This window comes from Vigna umbellata, chromosome 1, assembly GCF_029865625.1.
Source record: "Vigna umbellata cultivar VRB3 chromosome 1, Vumbellata_1.0, whole genome shotgun sequence".
NCBI lineage: Eukaryota > Viridiplantae > Streptophyta > Magnoliopsida > Fabales > Fabaceae > Vigna > Vigna umbellata.
This window is the reverse complement of record NC_142165.1, coordinates 46,359,791-46,380,714: the sequence shown is the minus strand read 5'-3', so window position 1 is coordinate 46,380,714 and position 20,924 is coordinate 46,359,791. Positions and strand designations below refer to the sequence as shown.

The window sequence follows — 20,924 nt, the reverse complement described above, 5'->3', positions numbered from 1 at the left end:
ACCCTTCGATTCAAACCATCAACACTATTCAATACTCGTAATCAATCTCAACTTTTGACTACAAACTCTACACTGTGCCTTCTTAAACACAATTTCCAAAAGTAATTAATTGGTAGAGCTGTGCTTACATAATCTTACGAATATAAATGAATCCAGATATTTAAACTCTGTTTTCTAAATTTTTTTACTTTTAATATTTAATAAATCGAACAAATTTTAATCACTGCTTACGCATTTTTTTCTTCTTCGTTTTTTTTATTGTCCGATTTTTGTTTTACTAAATGCGAGTTGCTGTTTGGGCCTGCGCGTATTCAAACGCCCCCAAACAGTAGTACGTAGTCACGCATTTGATTTTGCAGTGAATGGGCCAACCAGAAAAAAGACCCAAAAATGAAAAACTCAAGGCCGAGCATAGAGCATAACAAAACCAAGCCTAAGCCTAAATAACACAACAGAACACATGTTAGGTACTGCGTTTCAAAACCAATGACCTGCGTAAAGTATTACTAGCTTCTTAGTAATTGATGTCAAAATGTGTTTAAATGTATGAACTATATATTTGAGTACTTTATTTTTTATTAAAAAACAAATATATTAAATAAAGACAATTGGATTTCTTCAACCCATACATAAAATAATATATACAGACAAAAAAAAGGTTTGCATTCATCTCTATATATGATGCTCCAAAAATCATTGTCATTGACAATAATCCCATTAAAGACTAAAAATAACATTATAGTTAATATTCTTTAACAAAATCCCATAATAAAAAAATCACAATGTCATATAAAACAAAATGCACAGAGACACCTATTGATGACACTCACTTATTACACTTTTCAAACGCGCCTAAAAGAGCAAGGGAGTTTTAAATGTTAAGATTAGAGTCGTATTGAGTTTAGACACGTAGTTGGGTTAAGTTGACTTTTTTTAATATAGGTGAAAATAAACTTGGTTTATTTGATCTAAAAGGTTTGAAATAAGTTGAATTGAGTTTATTCATAACCAATTTTTATAACTTTTGGATTCCTTTCTTCAACTTAAATAATTTTTAATGAAAATATATAAATAAGTTGAACTTTTTATTAAACGTGTTTTCATCTCTAATTTATAATTATACAAAACTAACTTAATTGATGTTGTAAGCATATTTGTATATTATATATTCTAACTTTATTTGTAATTGACGTATGATATTCAATAAAACTCATGATAACGATCTTTATTGTGATAAATAATCTAAAAAATAAACAATATTTTAATAAAAAAATTATGTTATAAGATTCATGTATGAATCTAGGCCTCACATGGTATAAAAGTAAGAAAGTTGAATCAAGATTCATACACTCGTTATCTTATTTTGGATTGAAAATTGCATGAATATCTCTTATATGGGCTGCACTCATGTTTTATTATTGTTGTATTTCTTTAATGGTCCTTCCTCAAAAAGAATCATAAGTAGTATTAAAGTTGATAATTAATGTTAATGATCAATTTAAAACAATAGATGAGACAAGTACGTTCTGTTATATATATAATGAACAACCGTACCAATAACTTAAGTTGTTTGTTATAAATTTAATTAGAAATCATGAAAATAAAACTATATTATATAATAAATAAATAGGAACCGTCTCTATGTTTAAATTGATTTTATAAAAATTGATTACGATTCCAACTCAACTCAATTTATTTATATCATATGGATCAAATAAACCAAGTTTATTTGTCTACATCGAAAAAAAAAAATTCTAACTTAACCCTTCTCAAATTTACGGTGAACTACAGTTCACTTATTTTAACTCTTTTGACATCTTTTGTGATGACGAGTTGATATCTTTTGTTATTATTACTAGTTTAACGAGATTTTATTTCAAATATATGAAAAAGGACAACGATTGAGAACTCAACTTGTAATGTTTTTATGAGCCTTTTACATGACGTAGAGCACTGTTTTGGCTACATCATTTTATAAAGTGGCATTGTAAAACTGTTGTTTGTGAGAAAAATTCCAAACTTGGCTTGAAACAAAGCAATATTTCATCATGCAAAATTGATCTTCATCTACATGGCAACAAGTTACAGTCAGTTGTGACCGTTATAAGTGTACAAGAAATTACCGTTGTCGAGTCAACATGATTTGTTTTTTCTGAGGTATATATATTTTGAAGTAAAATAGTAAATGTATTTATTGACGTCGTAGGGGAAAAAGTGAGCACTATGATTATGTGAGAATATAAAGAAGATTATAGATAATAAAGTAATTAGAATTTTGAAATTGATAGATTTAGAAATGCGCGTAGAAAAGAAAGAGAGGCGTAGTGGGGGGCAGGATCTATCTGGTAGACGAAGCAAAGAGGCAGAAAAGGGTGTTTATGTTCTGACGAGAACTGTTTCACGTGGTGTAGCGATGATGCATGCATGGATCCAATAGAATCCAGCACAGCCACAGCAACAGGCACAGGAGCTTCCAGGACCCAACATGCAATACATATCAAATATCTCTTTCTACCTAAACCAACCTTCTGAAACTCTCTGCACTGTCTTTCGCTTTTCCTCCTCCTCCTCCTCCATTCATTAATGCACCCGCCTGCAACCAACCTCTCCACTCACCACAACACTATCATTATATTTTTTCTTTCTCCTTTTCACCTTTAACTAAATATTAACACAAACTTTCTCTCTGATCTTATTACAAATTAAAAAACATACCAAACATTCTTCTTTTTTCTTCCATCTGTAATCTTCTGTTGATCACAACTGTTTTTTCTCTATCCATGTCACGGGATGGAAGGACCATTTTGGCACTTGCTTCGTCGGCTTCACCTAAACTGTTTGCAACTGCGAAGCTGCAACTCATCTCCTGGAGCCATCCGTTACTCATAATGTGTTTTGTATACGTTAGTTGTGATCGTTGCAGGTCGATTCAATTAGGGTTTTTTATTCTGTTGAATGAAATAATGATTTCCATTTTAAAATGTCATGTTTTAGGATTTTTTTTATTTTTTTTTAAATATAGTGTGTTCATCAATGTTTCAATGGAAGATGAACTATAGGCATATAGAATAAAGATAATTCCCTTTTTAAGCACTTAATGCTAAGTTTTTTTTTTACTTATTACTGAATTAAATAGCCATCAAGGTATTAAAGACTCGAAAAATTTGTAGAATACATGTAATTAGGGTTTGAGGATTTAAGATTTAAAAAATAAAAGGATGTTTCCATTCGTAAGATTTATGTAAAAGAAAGTTTACAATAATTTAAATGATCCAGTTAATGACAATATTTAATTGGTTTTGAATTTATGATAATCTTGAATAAAATTTTAGGTTGAATTTATGAAAATTTTGAATAAATGTTTAGGGGAAGAGTGACAATGAAACGGAATGCCTGGTCCAAGACAATAAAGTCCTGGTTCTCTGCTTCCTTTAGAAAAGAAAGGAGAAGGAAAGAAAAACAGAAAATTTTTGGATTTCTGGTTGGTAAGAAAAAACATATTAATTTTAAATGGGTAAAATATATACTTAAATGGTATTAATACCCGTAAATTTAGAGAGTTTAGATCGAAGAGAGGATGCTGTTTTACCTATCATTTTATAATAATTGTTTTTCTAATTTGAAAAGAACAAAAAATTTATGATGGGTGCCACCAAAATGTTTCTTCTCATTTTCATGTGAACCAAACAAAAGGAAGGAATATAATATTAAACTTATTTATCTTCTCGCATTTTAGTTTAGCTTCAACTAAACAAGGAATATGTTTCAAGAATAATAACAAATAAACCATATGAATATTTTTTTTCCCATTATAAGTATTGACACTTTTTAAATAAATAGTTATTTATTGCTTAATTCGAGTTGATAAAAGGACACTTTTTAAAGCGTATCATGATGCAATTATGAAACGGAAAGAGAAAAAAAATTAAGCATATACCTATTCTAGTCATACACAATCCAGAGCATTTCATATTAAATTTGCATTTTACAATGACTAGTCATCTATAAAAACTTTGAAGTTCAACGAGTTCCTAAAGTTGACAAGTCAAAATCTTATGTTTAATCGGTCATTTTTTAAACATTCTTCGTAACAATTATAAGTAATTCTCCAAATGTGCAAATTTAGTCTAATTATGCTTACCCTGAATGTTGTATAAGATTCCAAACTTTCCAAAATCATTGTTTAAACAAAAGTGTATAGGAAATAGCTTTGACAAATAAACATGTTTTAATGGATATTGGTGGAATTTGTTTTAGAAATTTTTGAATTGATTGTGTACGGATATATGTATAAGCATTATTCAATTTTTTTATTTAGATATGGAGATAAGATACTCTAATAGTAATCTTAATCAGTTTAAATTATTAAAATATTCAATTTATTAGGTAATATAAGGAATGTTAACCTTTCTTTATCTTTACCTACACATTTTTTTTCTTTTTTTACTAATTATTTAATTTGTTTTATATTCATAAAGTTCATGTACATCTTTTAAGGTATTTTCTTCCTTGTTATAATAAAAATATTTGACTCTCAATTTCAAATATTTAATTGCACAAACCCTTGTGTCGTTAACTATACACTTGGTTTTCTTTGTGCAATTTCGTCAAATAACATATCAAATTATTACCAAATTTAATCATTTTAACTTCCTTTTAATATTTTTATTTGTTGTTTATCTTATGTTTTAGAATATTATTTTGATGATTTTTTATATAATTATTCTTATTTCTAACTCGTTATCATAAGTTAATTTTATCACTGCAAATATTGTATAAAACCATTTTATTTACTATAATACAATAATTTAATGTAGTTTTCATGAATATTGTTTATCGCTATATATCCAACATAGATTGAAATTAAAATAATTATGCTAACTTTCAATTACTATTATTAGTTCAATATTTTTTGTGTATGATTTCGTTCAAGGGATGTATTATAATATTTATTGGTGCATAAAAAAGATTTCATTAGAATATAAAGAAAAGAAGTAAAGATAAATTTAAAATATTTTAAAACTTGGATAGTTGTTTTATTTTATAATTTTTTTAAAATTTATCAACTTTATTTCATTTATGTTTATAAGTTTAATAAATGTTTTGATTCTCATCAAATCTTATTTGATATTCTAATTTGAAATTTATACAATTATAATTTTTTTTATAAAATATTTGATATTAAAAAAACAATAATATGTTCATTTGATATTAAATATTTAATAATATCATATTTTATTTGTAAGTGGTTTTTTATATCTTTTTATAAAACTTAATTAATCAATATTGAAATAATAAGAAAGTGAATACGAATATACTTGTTACCAGATGGAAACGAAGGTGTGATGAATATATTATACTCTTTATGTATGGATACGAAGATGAGGATGAATTTTTTTCTTTGAGAATGAGTATGGGTTAATGAAACTCATCCTTGTCATCTTTAGTAAGAAAGATATTATCAAAAGTTGACACATGCTTAAAAAAACTATTAGAATAATAACATCATAAATCATTGTTATAATAATGACAAGGATTAAATGTGTTTTTAGTTACTAAACTTTGACGCAAAATTTGAATTTATCATTATATAAAACTTTGATACAGGTTAGTTCCTAAACTTTAAAAATAAACAAATGTCTTTTTAATCTAATTTTATTGAAATTTTGTCAAACGCATTTTAATATAAAGTATCAGTTGTTTATACCATTTTGATACATTAAAAAAAATTATATCTATTATTTTTTAAGTTTATAACTATAGTACATTAAAGTTTGGAACAATAATAAATTCTAACTTCATGATATATAAATACTTGAAACATATTTAATCTTGTAATTAAGCAAATTATGTATACCCGTATTTTTCAGACTTCGTACAATATTTCTATAATTTCTATTTTTGCACTAGAACAGAATTCTTTGAAATACTATTTATTATTTTGTGATTTAAACTGTTTTTATCTCCCTAACTTCAGACAATTCTTATTGTCAGTGTGAAACCCTGATTAATTAACACTCTCAAATCCACACTCTGATCACCATTTAATGCACCGTGCCACGTCAAAACACACTCACACTCACTCTGCATGCGTTTGCCAAGTGTCACGATTGAAAGTTTGGAATTTGATAGTGGAAAACAAGTGGCGTGTGGAGAGTGGCGTTCGTCCTGCGTAAGAAGGAAAACGCTTCCACTCTCTGCAGGCACTGGATGCCATCTGTCACGTTAGAAGCTTCTAAAAGCTGTAGTGGGAACCAAGTGGCAACACGGGAGTGCACCTCCGTTTGACGTGGGAGAGAAAAATGATTTCTCTGAAAACACTTCACTTCATTCCATGCATTCACCTTCTTCCTCACGAAACTCTGGCCATTTCTCTTCTCCAACCTCTCTCTAAAACCTTTCATCTTCTCTCTAAGATAACTCACCATCATTTCCTCCGATCCCATTTCAGATACCGTAGAAACATTCCCTGCACCGTGAGCATCGTTCTGAACCAAACAGAACTGAGATCTGAACCGGTAAGCTCTCAAACCCTAAAAACCCTTTTCTGAGTTGCATGCGGACCCTGATACAGCTGCATGTTGGTTTATACACTAAGTTCTCCTACGTTTCTTTTGGTTAGAGTTAGTGAAACATTTGAGAAGCTCGTTGCGGGTAGGAAATTGTATTTGGGCAAGTTAACAAGCGTTCGCTTAGGGAGTTCACTGCTAGACCAGGTAAGGGAAGCTTTAGTAATTTAATTTAATACTTGTTTGATGTGTATGAAAGCAATGAAGTGTACTGGATGTCTGAAATGCATGAAATATTTGATGTTTAAGTATGCATGAACGAGCATGGTTGCACTGGATGTATATGATGAATATTGTTTGAACTGTATGCTGAGAATGAAACGTATGAATTGGAATATGATTAAATTTCTGTATGGTTTGGGATGATAATATGAATTTTGTAATGTATGAGATTTATGGTGGAGAGAAATTATCAGTTATGAATCGTATGAAAACTGTAAAGTTATTGTAAAATGAAAAATCTGGAAAATATCATATTCTCTGCTTGATAATGTACGCTCGTCATCGAACGGTCTTATACCGTTCGGTTTCCCTTGAAAAGGACTTAGAATAAGAATTCTTTCATTCGGAAAGGATCCTGATGAAGAGCGAACGTCCTTTGAGTGAACGGTTAGGTTTGAGCGTTCGGCTCAGCCTAGCGTGTCCAACGATTGAAATAAATTTAAGTATTTTAGTAACGCTCGGTTTTATATTCCAGCGTTCGTCATAGGTAGCGCTTAGTCTTATACTGAGCGTTCGTCCAAATGAGCTCTCGGTCTTAGATTGAGCGTTCGTCCTAATTAGCGTTCGGTTTGATACCGAACGTTCGTTCGAAATGAGCGTTCGTTCTATTTTTAATGCTCGGTCATTCACCTAGCGTTCGTCCTAAGCTGTGTACGGTTTATACTTGAACGCTCGTCCTTATCATTGATTCATGAGCGAACGTAAATAGCGTACGTCCAAATTATTAATTGACGTTCGGTCATTGCCTGACAGTTTTGTCTTCTGAATTAAATCATACTATGTTGTTTATATAAATAATTTGGTAATGTCTTTATCCTTTTCCTTCGACCTAGAGTCTTTATACTTAAAATTTCTCTAAGTATTATTCAAATCTTTTGGAATCAATTCATTTAACTTATTTAAATACTCTTAACGTCCGTTATGGGACAAGGGTTCGTTTCTTTTGTTCAGAAACGTGTAGTCAATGTACTGTAATACGTTCGTCCTTATTTATTAAAGGATGAACGTTCGTTATTTTATGGAAGTGGAACAAAGAATGAAAATGTGAATAATAGAAATGGTTAAGATGTGCGAACGTTATTTTAAGTGAAATATTGAAAGTGGAATTTGAACGAACGTTCCAAGGAGGAACGTCTATATGATCTGAATGTGTTAAGTTATGTAGTATGACCATGGTAAAGCTGCTGATGGCTGTTCATCCTGATATTCCGTGAGTGCTCGTCCTCATGTAGAGGGGAGTAGGTCATGAGTGGGAATGGCAGGAGGCCCTAGTCCTACTGAGTACTTTGGACTGATAGGGTTAACCTCGGGTGGCAGCTGTTGAGTGTTTCCCAGTTACCACACCACCCGGGTGCAAGAACGCCTGTAGATACATGGCTTCATACAGTCCGGACAGTCGTTAATTATGAGAGTTTGAATGAGTTATTATATGCTTGGATATATACCTATTGCTGTATGAAATGTATGATTGATTGTGTATGTTGAAATATGTTGATTGTATGAATTAAATTACCTAAGCTTACCCTTGCAATTCCTTGTGTTGTCTACTGGTTATGTGCGTCCGTCTTGTCAATGCAATGATCATCCGTTGTGGATGTGAGCAGATGGAGAGGTGCCACTTGAAGAGATGCTAGAAGAAGAAAATTTGGAGGATGTCAACCTGGTAGAAGTTGAAGTTAAAGCTGAGCAGTAGAGCGCTCATCCAGTTGTAGCTATTAGTGTTTCTGTATTTTGGGACGTTCGGTTTATTAGTTTTGGAGAGCCGTTCGTCCAGAACTTGGAATTGTGTATATAGATTTTGATTTCCCGTATATTTTGTACGTTCGGCTTTTAATTAGCTGATTTTAGTTAAGACTGCACTGTTTAACTCTGTAAATGTGATTAGTTCTAATTAATGGTAATTACTATTTATTGGGATGTTACCGTCAGCTTTAAAAAACAATATAAATTATTTTTCTAAATCATTTTTAGAATTTAAAAAGTTTCAGAAATTAATTCTAAAAATAACGGTTTGAGCTTTTCTTTTATCAACTTTATTAATATTATTGTTTATGTGACACACAGAAGATATGTTCTCTATTTTTATGTTAGATTATTGAATTCGATATAAAAAAACATTTATTAGTAGACATGGTAGTGTTTTTACATAAACAGTTATTAAATCACTACTATTTACCAAAAAAATATTATTTCTATAGACAATAAAGCTGGTTAGGGAGTAAGAAAATGCCAAAATTATATTCTGAACTTCTATCTGTCCAAAGGATCATGGATTTTATTAAGAGGGTGACAATGATGTTCTCAAATTCCATTTCACCTGCTAATCTCTTTATTTTTCTTCCAAAACCAAACAAAACATTACTTATTATAATAGTAATAATAAAAAAGATACGGTCTACTGCATGAAAAATTGGCTATATTAATGTAATTGACTCTAATGATTGTGATATAAATATGTATCACTTCAAAATCATTCCACGTATTCATCAATTCCATGATTCGTTTCTTGTTAATAATCATCAACCCAAAAATTCGAAAAGCATCCGTGCTGAGACCAAAATTCTTCTTGCTTTCTCCCAAAAATTGCATGCAAAGCTGTGCAAAGCGCAGACTGCAGTAACTGCGTTTCTACGGCTGCAAGAGTTGAAAAAAAAAAGTGAAGAAAGGAGAGGTATGACAAATATAAGTTTGCTGTACTTATAAATATACATAAGTCTGAATGTAAAAGATTTTCCTTTGAAAGTACAGAGGCATGTAAAGTAGTTTTTTTGAAACCATGTTTTCATAAAGAGCGAACAGTTTAGAGAAGGGAACAACTGTGAGCGGTGAGTGTTTGATAAAATGCATGTGAGAGAAAATTTGTTATATATATATATTTAATTGTGGTATTTTTCTTGTCTTGGCTGTGGTGTCCCCTCCCTACCAGTGGGGGAAGCAATGGAGAGTGGAAAGTGGAGGTAGATAAAAAGACGAGAGAAAGTGATAAAAGTAAAAATGCGTCAACGAAAGGATGTGTGAAGTGAAAATGGGAAAAAGTTGTCCTTACTAGGCAATGCCTGGCAAAGGTGACTGTTGTCTCAAATCAGGAACAGAGAGAGGGTAAAGTCAAAATTAAATTCATTTATTATAGGAAGTTGATTGAGACCATCACCTTGTCCTTCGCCCTTTCCCTTCCCTTCTACCCTCTTTTGTTTTCTTTTCACCCACTCCTCCTTCTCCCTTTGTGTCTTTCTTTCTTTCCATTTAACGCTCCTTTTTTAAGGGAATCTTTCTCTGCATCCACATGTACCATCCTGATTTCACGCTTTTTTTAAGGTCTATGCACTATATAGACTGCCTCATCCCCAACGCTATGATATATGTAAACTAATATTAAATGCCATGCTGCTACCCAGCCATAACAATTCATCTTTTATTTTATCAACCAAAAACATAAAATGCTTAATTTCTACTTTGTAAATTCGACGTCGCATTATAATTGTCGCATTATTAAAAACTGGTACGAACTTTGCAAATGAGTTTTTCTTATCCATGCAATGCAACATTAATAACGCACTCCCACTCACTCTCTTTCGCTGGCCCTTTGTCGTTCACTTTCATTCTGGTGCGAGCATTAAGAGTTTCTGGGGCCTGCTGGGTACCTTCATTCCTCCGCTAGCCACCCTTATCAAAAGCAACTTGGAGCATGGACGTTAATGTTAATGTTCGTTCACAAAGAGGTGGCAACAGAGAGACCAGCCCAGACCGTGCCAAAATATGCAGGTTGAAGCATAAAGTGAAACCATCCAGAAAAGTTCAAGTCGTGTACTACCTCTCCCGAAACGGCCTTTTGGAGCACCCCCATTTCATGGAGGTCACCCTTTTGCCTAATCAACCTCTCCGTTTAAAAGGTACACGCATGCATCAACACAAAAAAGGAAAACTTCCTGGTTAACTTTTTTTTTATCTTATATGGCTACACTGTTCTTTATTTTCTTGCACTACCATAACTTGATTCGCTCGTTTGGTTGTTTACATTTGTTTCTATAAAGATGTCTTCGATCGGCTCATGGCTCTCCGTGGGAGTGGCATGCCTTTGCAATATTCATGGTCTAGTAAAAGGTATAGCCTTGCATTGAATCGATTTGATTCTCGTTCTACAAACACACGTTCCGATAAAAAGGTTACTTTTTAATTTGGCAAATTCAGAAACTACAAGAGCGGTTATGTGTGGTACGACTTGGCTCTGAAGGATATAATACATCCCGCAGAAGGAGGCGAATACGTGCTCAAAGGATCTGAGCTCGTCGAAGGATGCTCTGGTAATTAATAGTCTCTTTTTTTTCATTTAATTTGTCTGTGTTGAAGATTGATTATAACAGTTTTGACTGGATATTTATCGACGGTTCAGAGAGGTTCAATGTGAGCAACAAACAGGGAATCCATCAGCAGGGAGATGGAAACTACAGCTATAGTTACGATTCAAGGAGCAAGGCGTTGGGTGTGTGCAACAAGCCGCAGCAGAAGGAGCGTGAGGAGTACGAGGATTACGAGGAGGGAGAGAAAACAAGCTACACGAGTTCCACCACTACCCCACACTCGCGTTGCTCCAGAGGCGTGTCCACGGAGGAACTGGTTTACGAAGAGGAGAATAACAACGGGAACACAACGAAGGTGGGTGTTGGTGCGAAAACAAAGAACGACAATGATAAGAATTTGGCAGGCGGTGAGGGTGACGCGCGGAGTGAGAAGGTGAAGCGGAGGGAGGATGGGGATGGGTCTGTATCGAGCCGTTACTCCGTTCTGCTGCAACTGATAGCGTGTGGGAGCGCAGGGACGGAGTTGAAGGGGAAGCAGGGGCCGCGGCTGAGCGATGTGGGGACCAAAGAGAGGGAAAGGGAGAAGAAGAGTTTGTTTTGGGAAGAGGGTGATAGTGAGATAGTGAATTGCGTGTCGGAGAATCCGAGGATGTTGGGGAATTTGCAGGCAGATGAGAAGGAGTACTTCAGTGGAAGCTTGGTAGAGTCAATGAAAGCGAACCGAGTAGCGTTCCAGGATGAGCCTGTGCTGAAGAAGTCCAATTCCTACAACGAAGAAAGGTTTGGTTTTTACTTTGCTTTAGTTTTGTTTAATTTTAATTAATGAACTTATTTGGTCATTGTTGTTTGCAGGAGAAGTAGGCTTGGGATGGAAGAGGTGAAGGCGAAAGTGGTGGTGGAGGAGGAGGAGGAGAGGGTGGTGAAGGGTGGAGGAGTGAAAGAGAAATGCATCCCTCTGATGAAATCTCCGAAACAGAATAGTGGTAGGAAATGATGTGGTGACATGAATCTATATCGTTAAGTAGAGCATTTAATTAGGGATTAAGGGCTGATTGCCTGCATCATTAATTTGTTTTCACTTTTTAATTCCCTCTAATCACTGTTCTTCTGCTACCAACTGTTGCTGCATATTATTAGGCTCACACATAAAATAATAATGTCGTAGAAAGTAGAAACCATAAACACGTTGGTCTTTCACCTCGTATCACCCACACCATCACCCTGACATCAACTTTTATGCTTTCTTCGATAAGGAAAGGGAAAGAAATAGGATTTTTAAAATCCAGCTTTTATTATTTATATATAGATAGATATAATATTTGGAGTGGGGATGAAACTCCACTTTCCATTATTCAACTCTTTTCCTTTATATTTTGTTGACGTCTTTGAAACTTGTAAGAGTGACGTTGCAGTGTAAAAGTGGTAATTGTGAATATGCTATACAGAAGTTTTTCCTTTTTTTTTCCTCAAGAAACCATTTGCCAAAAGATTATGAAACCAAACAATTTTCAAATTTAATTACAGAAACGTACTTTTTCTTAAAATTGTCAAAATTCAACTTTTACGCCAACGAATTCTGATTTAAAAAGAGTAAATTCTATAAAAAATAAACTATTTTTATTTATATAAAATTGATAGTTTATTTATGATTAAATTTCAATTAATTGGTTTTAAAAGTCTGATACTCTATGCTTTAATTCATTAGAAAATCATTAATAATTTACTAGTAAATTAGTACGTTGAATGTCGGTTTGTGTGTCTTTATTTTTCAGTTTTTCTTTTTTGTAAATTCAACGGTCTTAATTTTTAAATTATAATATATAGGAATGCAAAAATATGAAACGTAACATGAAATGAAAATTGAAACACTGTGATGATTAATTTAATAACTTGTACTTTTTACATTTTTTTTTTGAAAAAAAACTTAATTTTAGTTTTATTAAAGTAATTGGTTAAAAGAATTTCTTAAATAAGCTTTTTTCTTGTGATGGGTAGAGTGTATTTTATTTTGTTGTACATTTGATTTTAAATTGAAGTATTCGTATCATTAAACTTAGATATATGAAAACTTGTTCTGCTTTGTAATCTTAATTAACTTACAAAGTCAAATTTTTGGAACTTTGCATAATTGTTTATATTTTATTTAGTTTAATTGTGATTTTTTTTATAAATTACACCTTTTTTAATTTAAAATTTTTCTTATTCGAAATTTATATTATTTTGTTGAAAGTCTCACATTAATTAAAAATAAAATCAGTTTAAAATATATAAATTAATGTAAATTGTATCTTATAAACTAATTCCTTATAATTGAATTAAGTTTAAAGTTCAGATGTATCACTGTCAAAATCAAATAATAACGTGTGAATATTAGTTTAGATGCAAAATTAAAAAAGGTGTAGTTAATTTTAATCTACACGAGCATCTTCAAATTATTAAGGAGGATATCAAACTGGCTTACAAGCTAAAAATATTAATTTATCTAATAGTGGTAGATTGTCCTGACCCGGGTTGACACATATTTTTTTGTAATGTATAAGATGAAAAATAATTTTGTGTGGTTGTAATGAGTTTTAATGTAGTTAATTTTGTGGGAGAGGGTGTCTGAAATCAAAAGTGAGTTTGTAGGATTCAAGAATAGTGTATCAAACTTTGATGGTTTAAAAGTATCAAAGTGAGTTGGAAGTGTTGAAGACACCACCTATGTTTTCTTCTTTTCATAATTATGTTGTCATGTAATTAAGTACCTTATGACAAAACACAGCTGGAGAATGATAGATTAATTGTGTTATTTTGTCTTTTGTATCTTCTAATGATGGTTCTTTTCAATGAAACATCATCTCTTGATTAAAAGACTTGGTGATCTCCTTGTCATGGTGAATGATGACATATACAGAAGAAGTTATAATTTTGGTACATATAGAAGATATAAGGTAAAAATAATTTCAAAAGACTTTAATGTGTAAGCAAAATAGAGTATACTTGTAGCAATTAATAGTTGACAGGGATTTTAAAGTTTGATCCAATTTTTTATGGAGTTAAAAATATGCGAGGTGGGTACATAAATGTTAAATAATAAAATAATAATTGAAATAAGTGAAAAACATATTTCTCAATATTAATATATAGAGTAATTTATATACATAAAAGAGAAGTTAAAATAATAAAAAAAAAGAAAGTAACATGTGTTGGGTGTAGTGTTTCTTTCAAGTTGTCTTTTTTACTTTTTTTTGTTATTTAATTGATATGTATTTTGATGTTTAAGTTAATTCAATATCCAAATAATTTAATAATGAATGATGTGATAAATGTGCCTTAAAAATTTTAATTAACATATATTCATATATTTCATTTGTATTTATAAGTTTTTTTATAAACTTTTGATTATAATAGATCTAATTACGATCAAGTATTTATATGTTACCATACTTTTTTTGCCATATCATTACACAGTTAATTATGTTTCTATAAAATTAATGGAATAAATTTGATTGATGTACATGTAAATAAAGTTAACATTCTTTTAAAAGTGGAGCTGAATAAACACGCTACACAGGATCAATTAAACAATTAAACTTAAAAGAATAAACAACTAAACTTAAAAAAATAAACAAACTAAATATTATTTAAAAAATTTAGAAATAAATGGTAAAAGTAAGGAAGGGAACTCATTGTCCATTCTTAATCATGAAAAAAAAATAATTGTGAAAGAAAATTTAAATGCAAAATTAAAGCCGGAATATAGAGTGTATGATTAATTGTCGTTCCTAACTGAAAGAGAAAAAAAGGACTAAAATTTAAAGAATTAAAAATATATTATTTAATTTTAAATATTACACTTTTGAAACTAATTAACTAAAATGTTATCATAAATGTATTAGTAATTTAATTTTTATTAATCAAATGTTATTCAAAAAGAGTCCGTATTCCGTTATCAAGAACCGAATTTTGACCTGCTTCACAAACTCTTCCTGGTTCTTTAATTAAATTTCAGAGAGTTTTGTGTTTGTAAATTTTTAGCAGATGGTTTTCTGGGAAAAGTTTCCATTTTTTCATCTGTAATTTACTTATCGATAAATTATTTAAATGTTTAAATAGCTTCATAATATTTTAATTATTTTGATAGAATCAATTTAACATAATAAATTTTTACGATTACTGATTTTATTCAATGATATAGTACATGAATGACAAATACTCATCATGGTAAAGTATCTTACATACACAAGACAAGACGAATTATACATATAACTCTTGCCTCCACGATTTAAATTTAAAGATTTCTTTTGCTGAACAAATTTTTAAAATATAAATGTTCTGTACGGTCTCCCTGCACTCTCATGCATCGACCGGCACTGTTCGGTATCCATGCTCTATCGCTTATCGAATACCGGATTAGGCAGTCTTCAGACAAGGCCAACCAAACGGCTCATTATTAGGCCGACCGTCCATAAGCCGCCCACCTACCAGGCTGATCGGCCACCTAGGCCGAGCCGACCACACAATTAGATTATAAACGATAATTACTCATTAAGTCCCTGATGAAGGTTAAGGTGTGATTGGGTCGTCATTAGACCGGTAAAAGGTAAAAACACATTACAACTAGTATAAATAAAGGTCTCAGGTATGACTTTAGGGATACGATGCACTATATACATGCATTACTTACCACTCGGTTACATTACTAACTTGAGCGTCGTAGTGCCTTTGACAGGTGCCCGCCCGCCCGACTTGGAGAAAGAGGAGGACAACCACCTGGAGTCCATGGAGAAACATCTGATCGGTCTTCAACCTAGTGCATGGAGCAGCGTCCGTCCGCCTTGAGCCTCGCCCGTTCGATCTTCAATAATGTTTGGCCCGTTCGGTCTGGAAGGTTCGCCTAGTCTTCAAGGTCCGTCCGACCATCCACACAATCTTGAGTGTCTTGAGTATAGGACATCAACCCTATATCCGAAACATTTTGGCGCCCACTGTGGGGTTGAGCAAGTATTCCCCATTGTAGACATAAGGAACCAATAAGTGGTGCTTTAAAGAACCTCAAATGCTCAGCGTTCGACCTCGACCTCCCGGCCATCCGGCCTCAATCCTTCGCCATTTGGCCTCCATTACTCGGCCATTCGGTCTCACAGGAACTCGACCGTCCGACCTCACAGGTATTCGGCCAGTCAGCCTCAACTGCTCGGCCGTCCATGGCCTCACATGTACTTAACCAAAATTTGGCATCAAACGTTCGGCCCTTCGGCCTCAACTGCTCGGCCGTCCATGGTCTCACAAGTACTTAGCCAAAATTTGGCATCAACCATTCGGCCATTCAACCTCAGTTGTTCGGTTGTCCATGACCTCACAGGTACTTAGCCAAAATTTGGCATCAACCATTTGGCCGTCCATGGCCTCACAGGTACTTAGCCAAAATTTGGCATCAAACATTCGGCCCTTCGACGTCAACTGCTCGGTCGTCCATGGCCTCACAAGTACTTAGCCAAAATTTGGCATCAAACATTCGGCCATTTGGCCTCAATTGCTCGGTCGTCCATGGCCTCACAGGAGCGAGTTCTTTAGTGAACCATCAACTTAACCGGGCGGTGAACGGCGAGTTCATAAAGAACCACAACCGCCCGGAGCCAAAGGAGCGAGTTCTTTAGTGAACCGTAAACTTAACCGGGCAGTGAATGGCGAGTTCATAAAGAACCACTGTCGCTCGGAGCCAAAGGAGCGAGTTCTTTAGTGAACCGTGAACTTAACCGCGCGGTGAACAGCGATTTCATAAAGAACCACTGCCGCCCGACTCCAGATAAAAGCCACATTGATGGACGACGAGTTCCTAAAGGATCCACTGTCAATTTGGCCAGGCGGTGAACGTCGAGTTCATTACAGAACCACTGCCACCCGATTCCAGATAAAACCCAAGTTGGGGAACGACACGTTCAGCAGATGAACCAGCGTCACCATTCGACTCACATAGGCCTCAACTTTTCAGTCTCAGATGGCCTAACTCGTTCGACCTTTCAGTACCCTCAATTTCTCGGCCTCCTAAGGCTCTAATCGTTCGACCTTGCATTGGCCTCAACTCCTCGGCCTCACGTGGCCTCAACCGTTCGGCCATACCTTAGTCTCGGGTACTTCTCAAACCATGTTTCACAGGTAGCCTATCCCGACTCGATCGGCAAAGGGCACGACCCGCTTCGGTCTTCCGGCCAGTCATCTTAATCAAGAACAAAGAAGACAGACAAAAGCCAACCAGAGAACCCGCCCTTTCCGGGAAGGCCATGTACAGAACCCCTTCGCAGATTAACATCATGCTCGGGCTTAGGGGGTTGGTGTTCCGTACGGTCTCCCTACTCCCTCATGCACCGACCGACACTGTTTGGTCTCCGTGCTCCATCGCTTACCGATCGATCTCCCCGCACCACCGAACTAGGCAGTCCTCAAATAAGGCTGACCGAGCGGCTGATTATTAGGCCGACCGCCCATCATGCCGCCTACCTACCAGGTCGACCGACCACCCAAGCCGAGCCGACCACATGGTTAGATTATAAACGATAATGACTCATTAAGTCCCTAATGAAGGTTAAGGTGCGATTGGGCCGTCATTAGGCCGGTAAAAGGTAAAAGTCCATCACAACTAGTATAAATAAATGTCTCAGGTATGACTTTAGGGGTACGATGCACTATATACATGCATTACTTACCGCTCGGTTACATTACTAACTTGAGCGTGAGAGTGCCTTTGACAGGTGCCCGCCCGCCCGACTTGGGGAAAGAGGAGGACGACCACCTCGAGTACATGGAGAAACGTCCGATCGGTCTTCAACCTAGTGCATGGAGTAGCATCCGTCCACCCTAAGCCTCGCCCGTCTGATCTTCAATAATGCTTGGTCCGTCCGGTTTGTAAGGTTCGCCCAGTCTTCAAAGTCGTCCGGCCATCCACACAATCTTGAGTGCTGTGAGTATTGGACGTCAACCCTATATCCGAAACAATATAAAATAATCATTTAACTTTATTATTTGAAAAATTAATTTAAATTTGAATCAAAACTAAATAAGATATTTGAATTTGAAAATTTTAAATAACGAATTTAAGAATAATGAATTTATTAATTTTTTTATTATATATTGTTTCTTTTTTTAATGTATAACTTAAATTTATATTTAAATTCTATTAATTATTTATTTTTCTTTAATAATTAATATATATGGTAATTATTAAAAAAATTAGTATAAACTTTATTAGAATTAATCTAATTTAGACTTTATACTTTTTCATCGTGTTTGAGACTTTATTATAATGTATGTACTATGTATTGTTTTATTATATGCTATATGTTTTCTATAAAAAATTGATAAAATTAATAAATAGATTATAGTCAATAACCGTATTAAATTATATATTATATATTTTATTTAATAACATAATAATAAGTATGATATAAAAATATTGATTTAAATATAATAAAATTACAATCTATTAGACTATCTAATAATATATATATATATATATATATATATAAATTATAATTTTTTAGGAGTTAATTAAAGTCTTGTAATAAGACTAAACTTATCTTAACTTTAACCCTAACTCATTTCAGAGGAGACTTTGAAGGTTGAGGCTTTTTTTTGTCCACACATAATAGGGCTTCCTAAAATGTGATTTTTTTAAGGATGAGCTAGGACTGACCCATGGACCATGAGTCAAGTTGACAATTATACCTCTTAGGATAATAACTTTGTGATGAGACCTTTGGCTGTTATTATTAATCATATCCACTATACATAACCACTTTTTTTTTTTTAATTTGATTGTTATTATTAATTGCATTTTTACATGTTTTTATATCTTATATAAGCTTCATCACGATTTTGTTTTTAAAAATTGTCTTGGAAGGTAGAAGGAGGAAGGAGTATTTATATTACATTAAGTCTCGACTCCTAAGTCATGTAAAACTATTGAGTGTGATAGGAATATTTATTGTTTCGGAGTGCAGGGTCGTGCTTAACTCTCACAAGTAATGTCACGATCCAAAGTTTCCAAGCGTTGTCTTTCACTCTGAGTCTTTTATAATCATTCGTCCAACACTACTTGGAGAGCATCTACAGAAGATGTTCTGATGCTAAAGTCAGTTCAAGCTCGATGATTCAAATAATTAATCCGTGTTAAGTGCGATCACTTATCTATTTACCTCAAACTTGCATTTATAGATTTAGAGCAAATTTTTTTTATTAATGTTAGCCTAATGGCGACTCATTTAATGATAATTACAATTTGTCTTAATTTGATCAGTATTAAAAATAATGTCCATGTAGACAAACCGTTCTGTAGTCATAGCTGCAAGATCACGAAAATAATCTGCAATCATATTTGTCGTGTGGTCAACTGAAAAGATCATTCGATTCAGAGATGACCGACCAGTCATACAATATATTTGCCATTCACAAAAATATTTAAGATACAAATAATAAAGTCTCCTATATGCTATACTATTCAAGTACCATTCAAATAATAACAAATTACGTGCACACGTAAGCAAGTGGAAAATACCCAGAATATGTTACATGGACCAAAGAGTTGTTGATCCTCTTCTGTTCAAACCGATGATTTTGTCCAAGCCAAAAAAAAATAATTCAATCGTCCTATTATCCGCGATGGGTGTTGCTTCCTCCACTACCACACCTTTTTCCCTCCACCTCCCCTTTACTATTTTGTCCCTCAGTAAAATTTTATTTTTAGGGTTATTATTTTTTAATTTTACCCATTCACAATCTATTTCACTAATAACCTATTCTAGTCTCGTAGATGAGTAAAATACTTTTATTTCATTTTAACATTATATTTCTTCCTCTTTTTCTTTCTTCGTTGTGAGATACTACAAGTTGCAAAGGTTGGTAGTGGTGGAAAGAATTATCAAGCAGTCTCCCTCTCGTGGTGTAGTATCGCTCTCGTGGTGCAGTGCGTGGAGTGCTTCCTCGTGTTCAAATAAACCATGAAATAAAACCCTAAAATAAAAGACGTAACCTTTAAACGAAGGTGACATCCTTCAATGGATGTCAACATCCTTCAACGGATGTCAACATCCGTTTAAGGAAAAACGGATGTCGACATCCGTTTTACCTTAAACGGATGTTGACATCTGTTGAAGATCTCACCTCCGTTTAAAGGTTACTTTTTTTATTTTAGAGTTTGTTTTATTAGGGGACATCCGTTGAAGGATGTCACCCGTTGAAGGATGTCACCTCCGTTGATGTATACTTCCTCACACTGGTTGATGCTCTGGACGCTCCTCGATGTTTCTCCACACCACGGCCGCGATGCTCCTTCACACCACGGCGGCAATGGAAGCTTTCAAACCAAAAAAAACTGGGAAGAAAAAGGAATGGAAGTGCGGGAGGTGGAGAGGTGAAACGAAAATGGGAAAAAGGGAAAGAGAGTTACGTGGGTGAGTGCTGGGAAAGTAAAATTAGGGTTTTAAATTATTTAAAATAGGATAAAAGTAAAAATCTTTTTAACTTAAAAATATAATTGTATTTAAAATAATGTGGAGAGGTAGAGAAAGTATAGGATGGTGGTGAAGGGAGCAACACCCATCCGCGATCTACTCTAATAAGTAGGATATTCAATGCTGATTTAAATTTTGTTTATGGCCCAATATAGTTGAGAAACTCCAAATATAACCTAACCTATTCGAACTGCAACAATCTCTCCAAGCTCAAAATAAATGCTCTATTAATATATATGACCTAAATTTATATTTTCCATATTTTTAAATGAAAATGGTTCCCATTCAGTGACAATATGAACTTAAAATGCATCTAGAATGTTCACCAACTGTGGAATAAAAAT

The 20,924-nt window shown here is 33.6% G+C and overlaps 1 protein-coding gene across 2 annotated transcripts; it reads left to right on the top strand.

Moving 5' to 3' along the window:
* The first annotated feature begins 9,265 nt into the window (after positions 1-9,265).
* Positions 9,266-12,378, top strand: LOC124846721 (UPSTREAM OF FLC protein (DUF966)). 2 transcript variants are annotated; one of them, XM_088103378.1, is made up of 6 exons: positions 9,266-9,462; positions 10,410-10,681; positions 10,823-10,892; positions 10,980-11,092; positions 11,182-11,869; positions 11,942-12,378. In XM_088103378.1, the coding sequence occupies exons 2-6, from the start codon at positions 10,477-10,479 to the stop codon at positions 12,081-12,083; spliced, it is 1,218 nt and encodes a 405-aa protein (XP_087959504.1). In that variant the 5' UTR covers positions 9,266-9,462; positions 10,410-10,476; the 3' UTR covers positions 12,084-12,378. The 2 variants fall into 2 exon arrangements, with proteins under 2 accessions (XP_087959504.1, XP_087959503.1); XM_088103377.1 differs by having other exon boundaries at positions 9,718-10,681; positions 11,942-12,377.
* Positions 12,379-20,924: the final 8,546 nt, after the last annotated feature.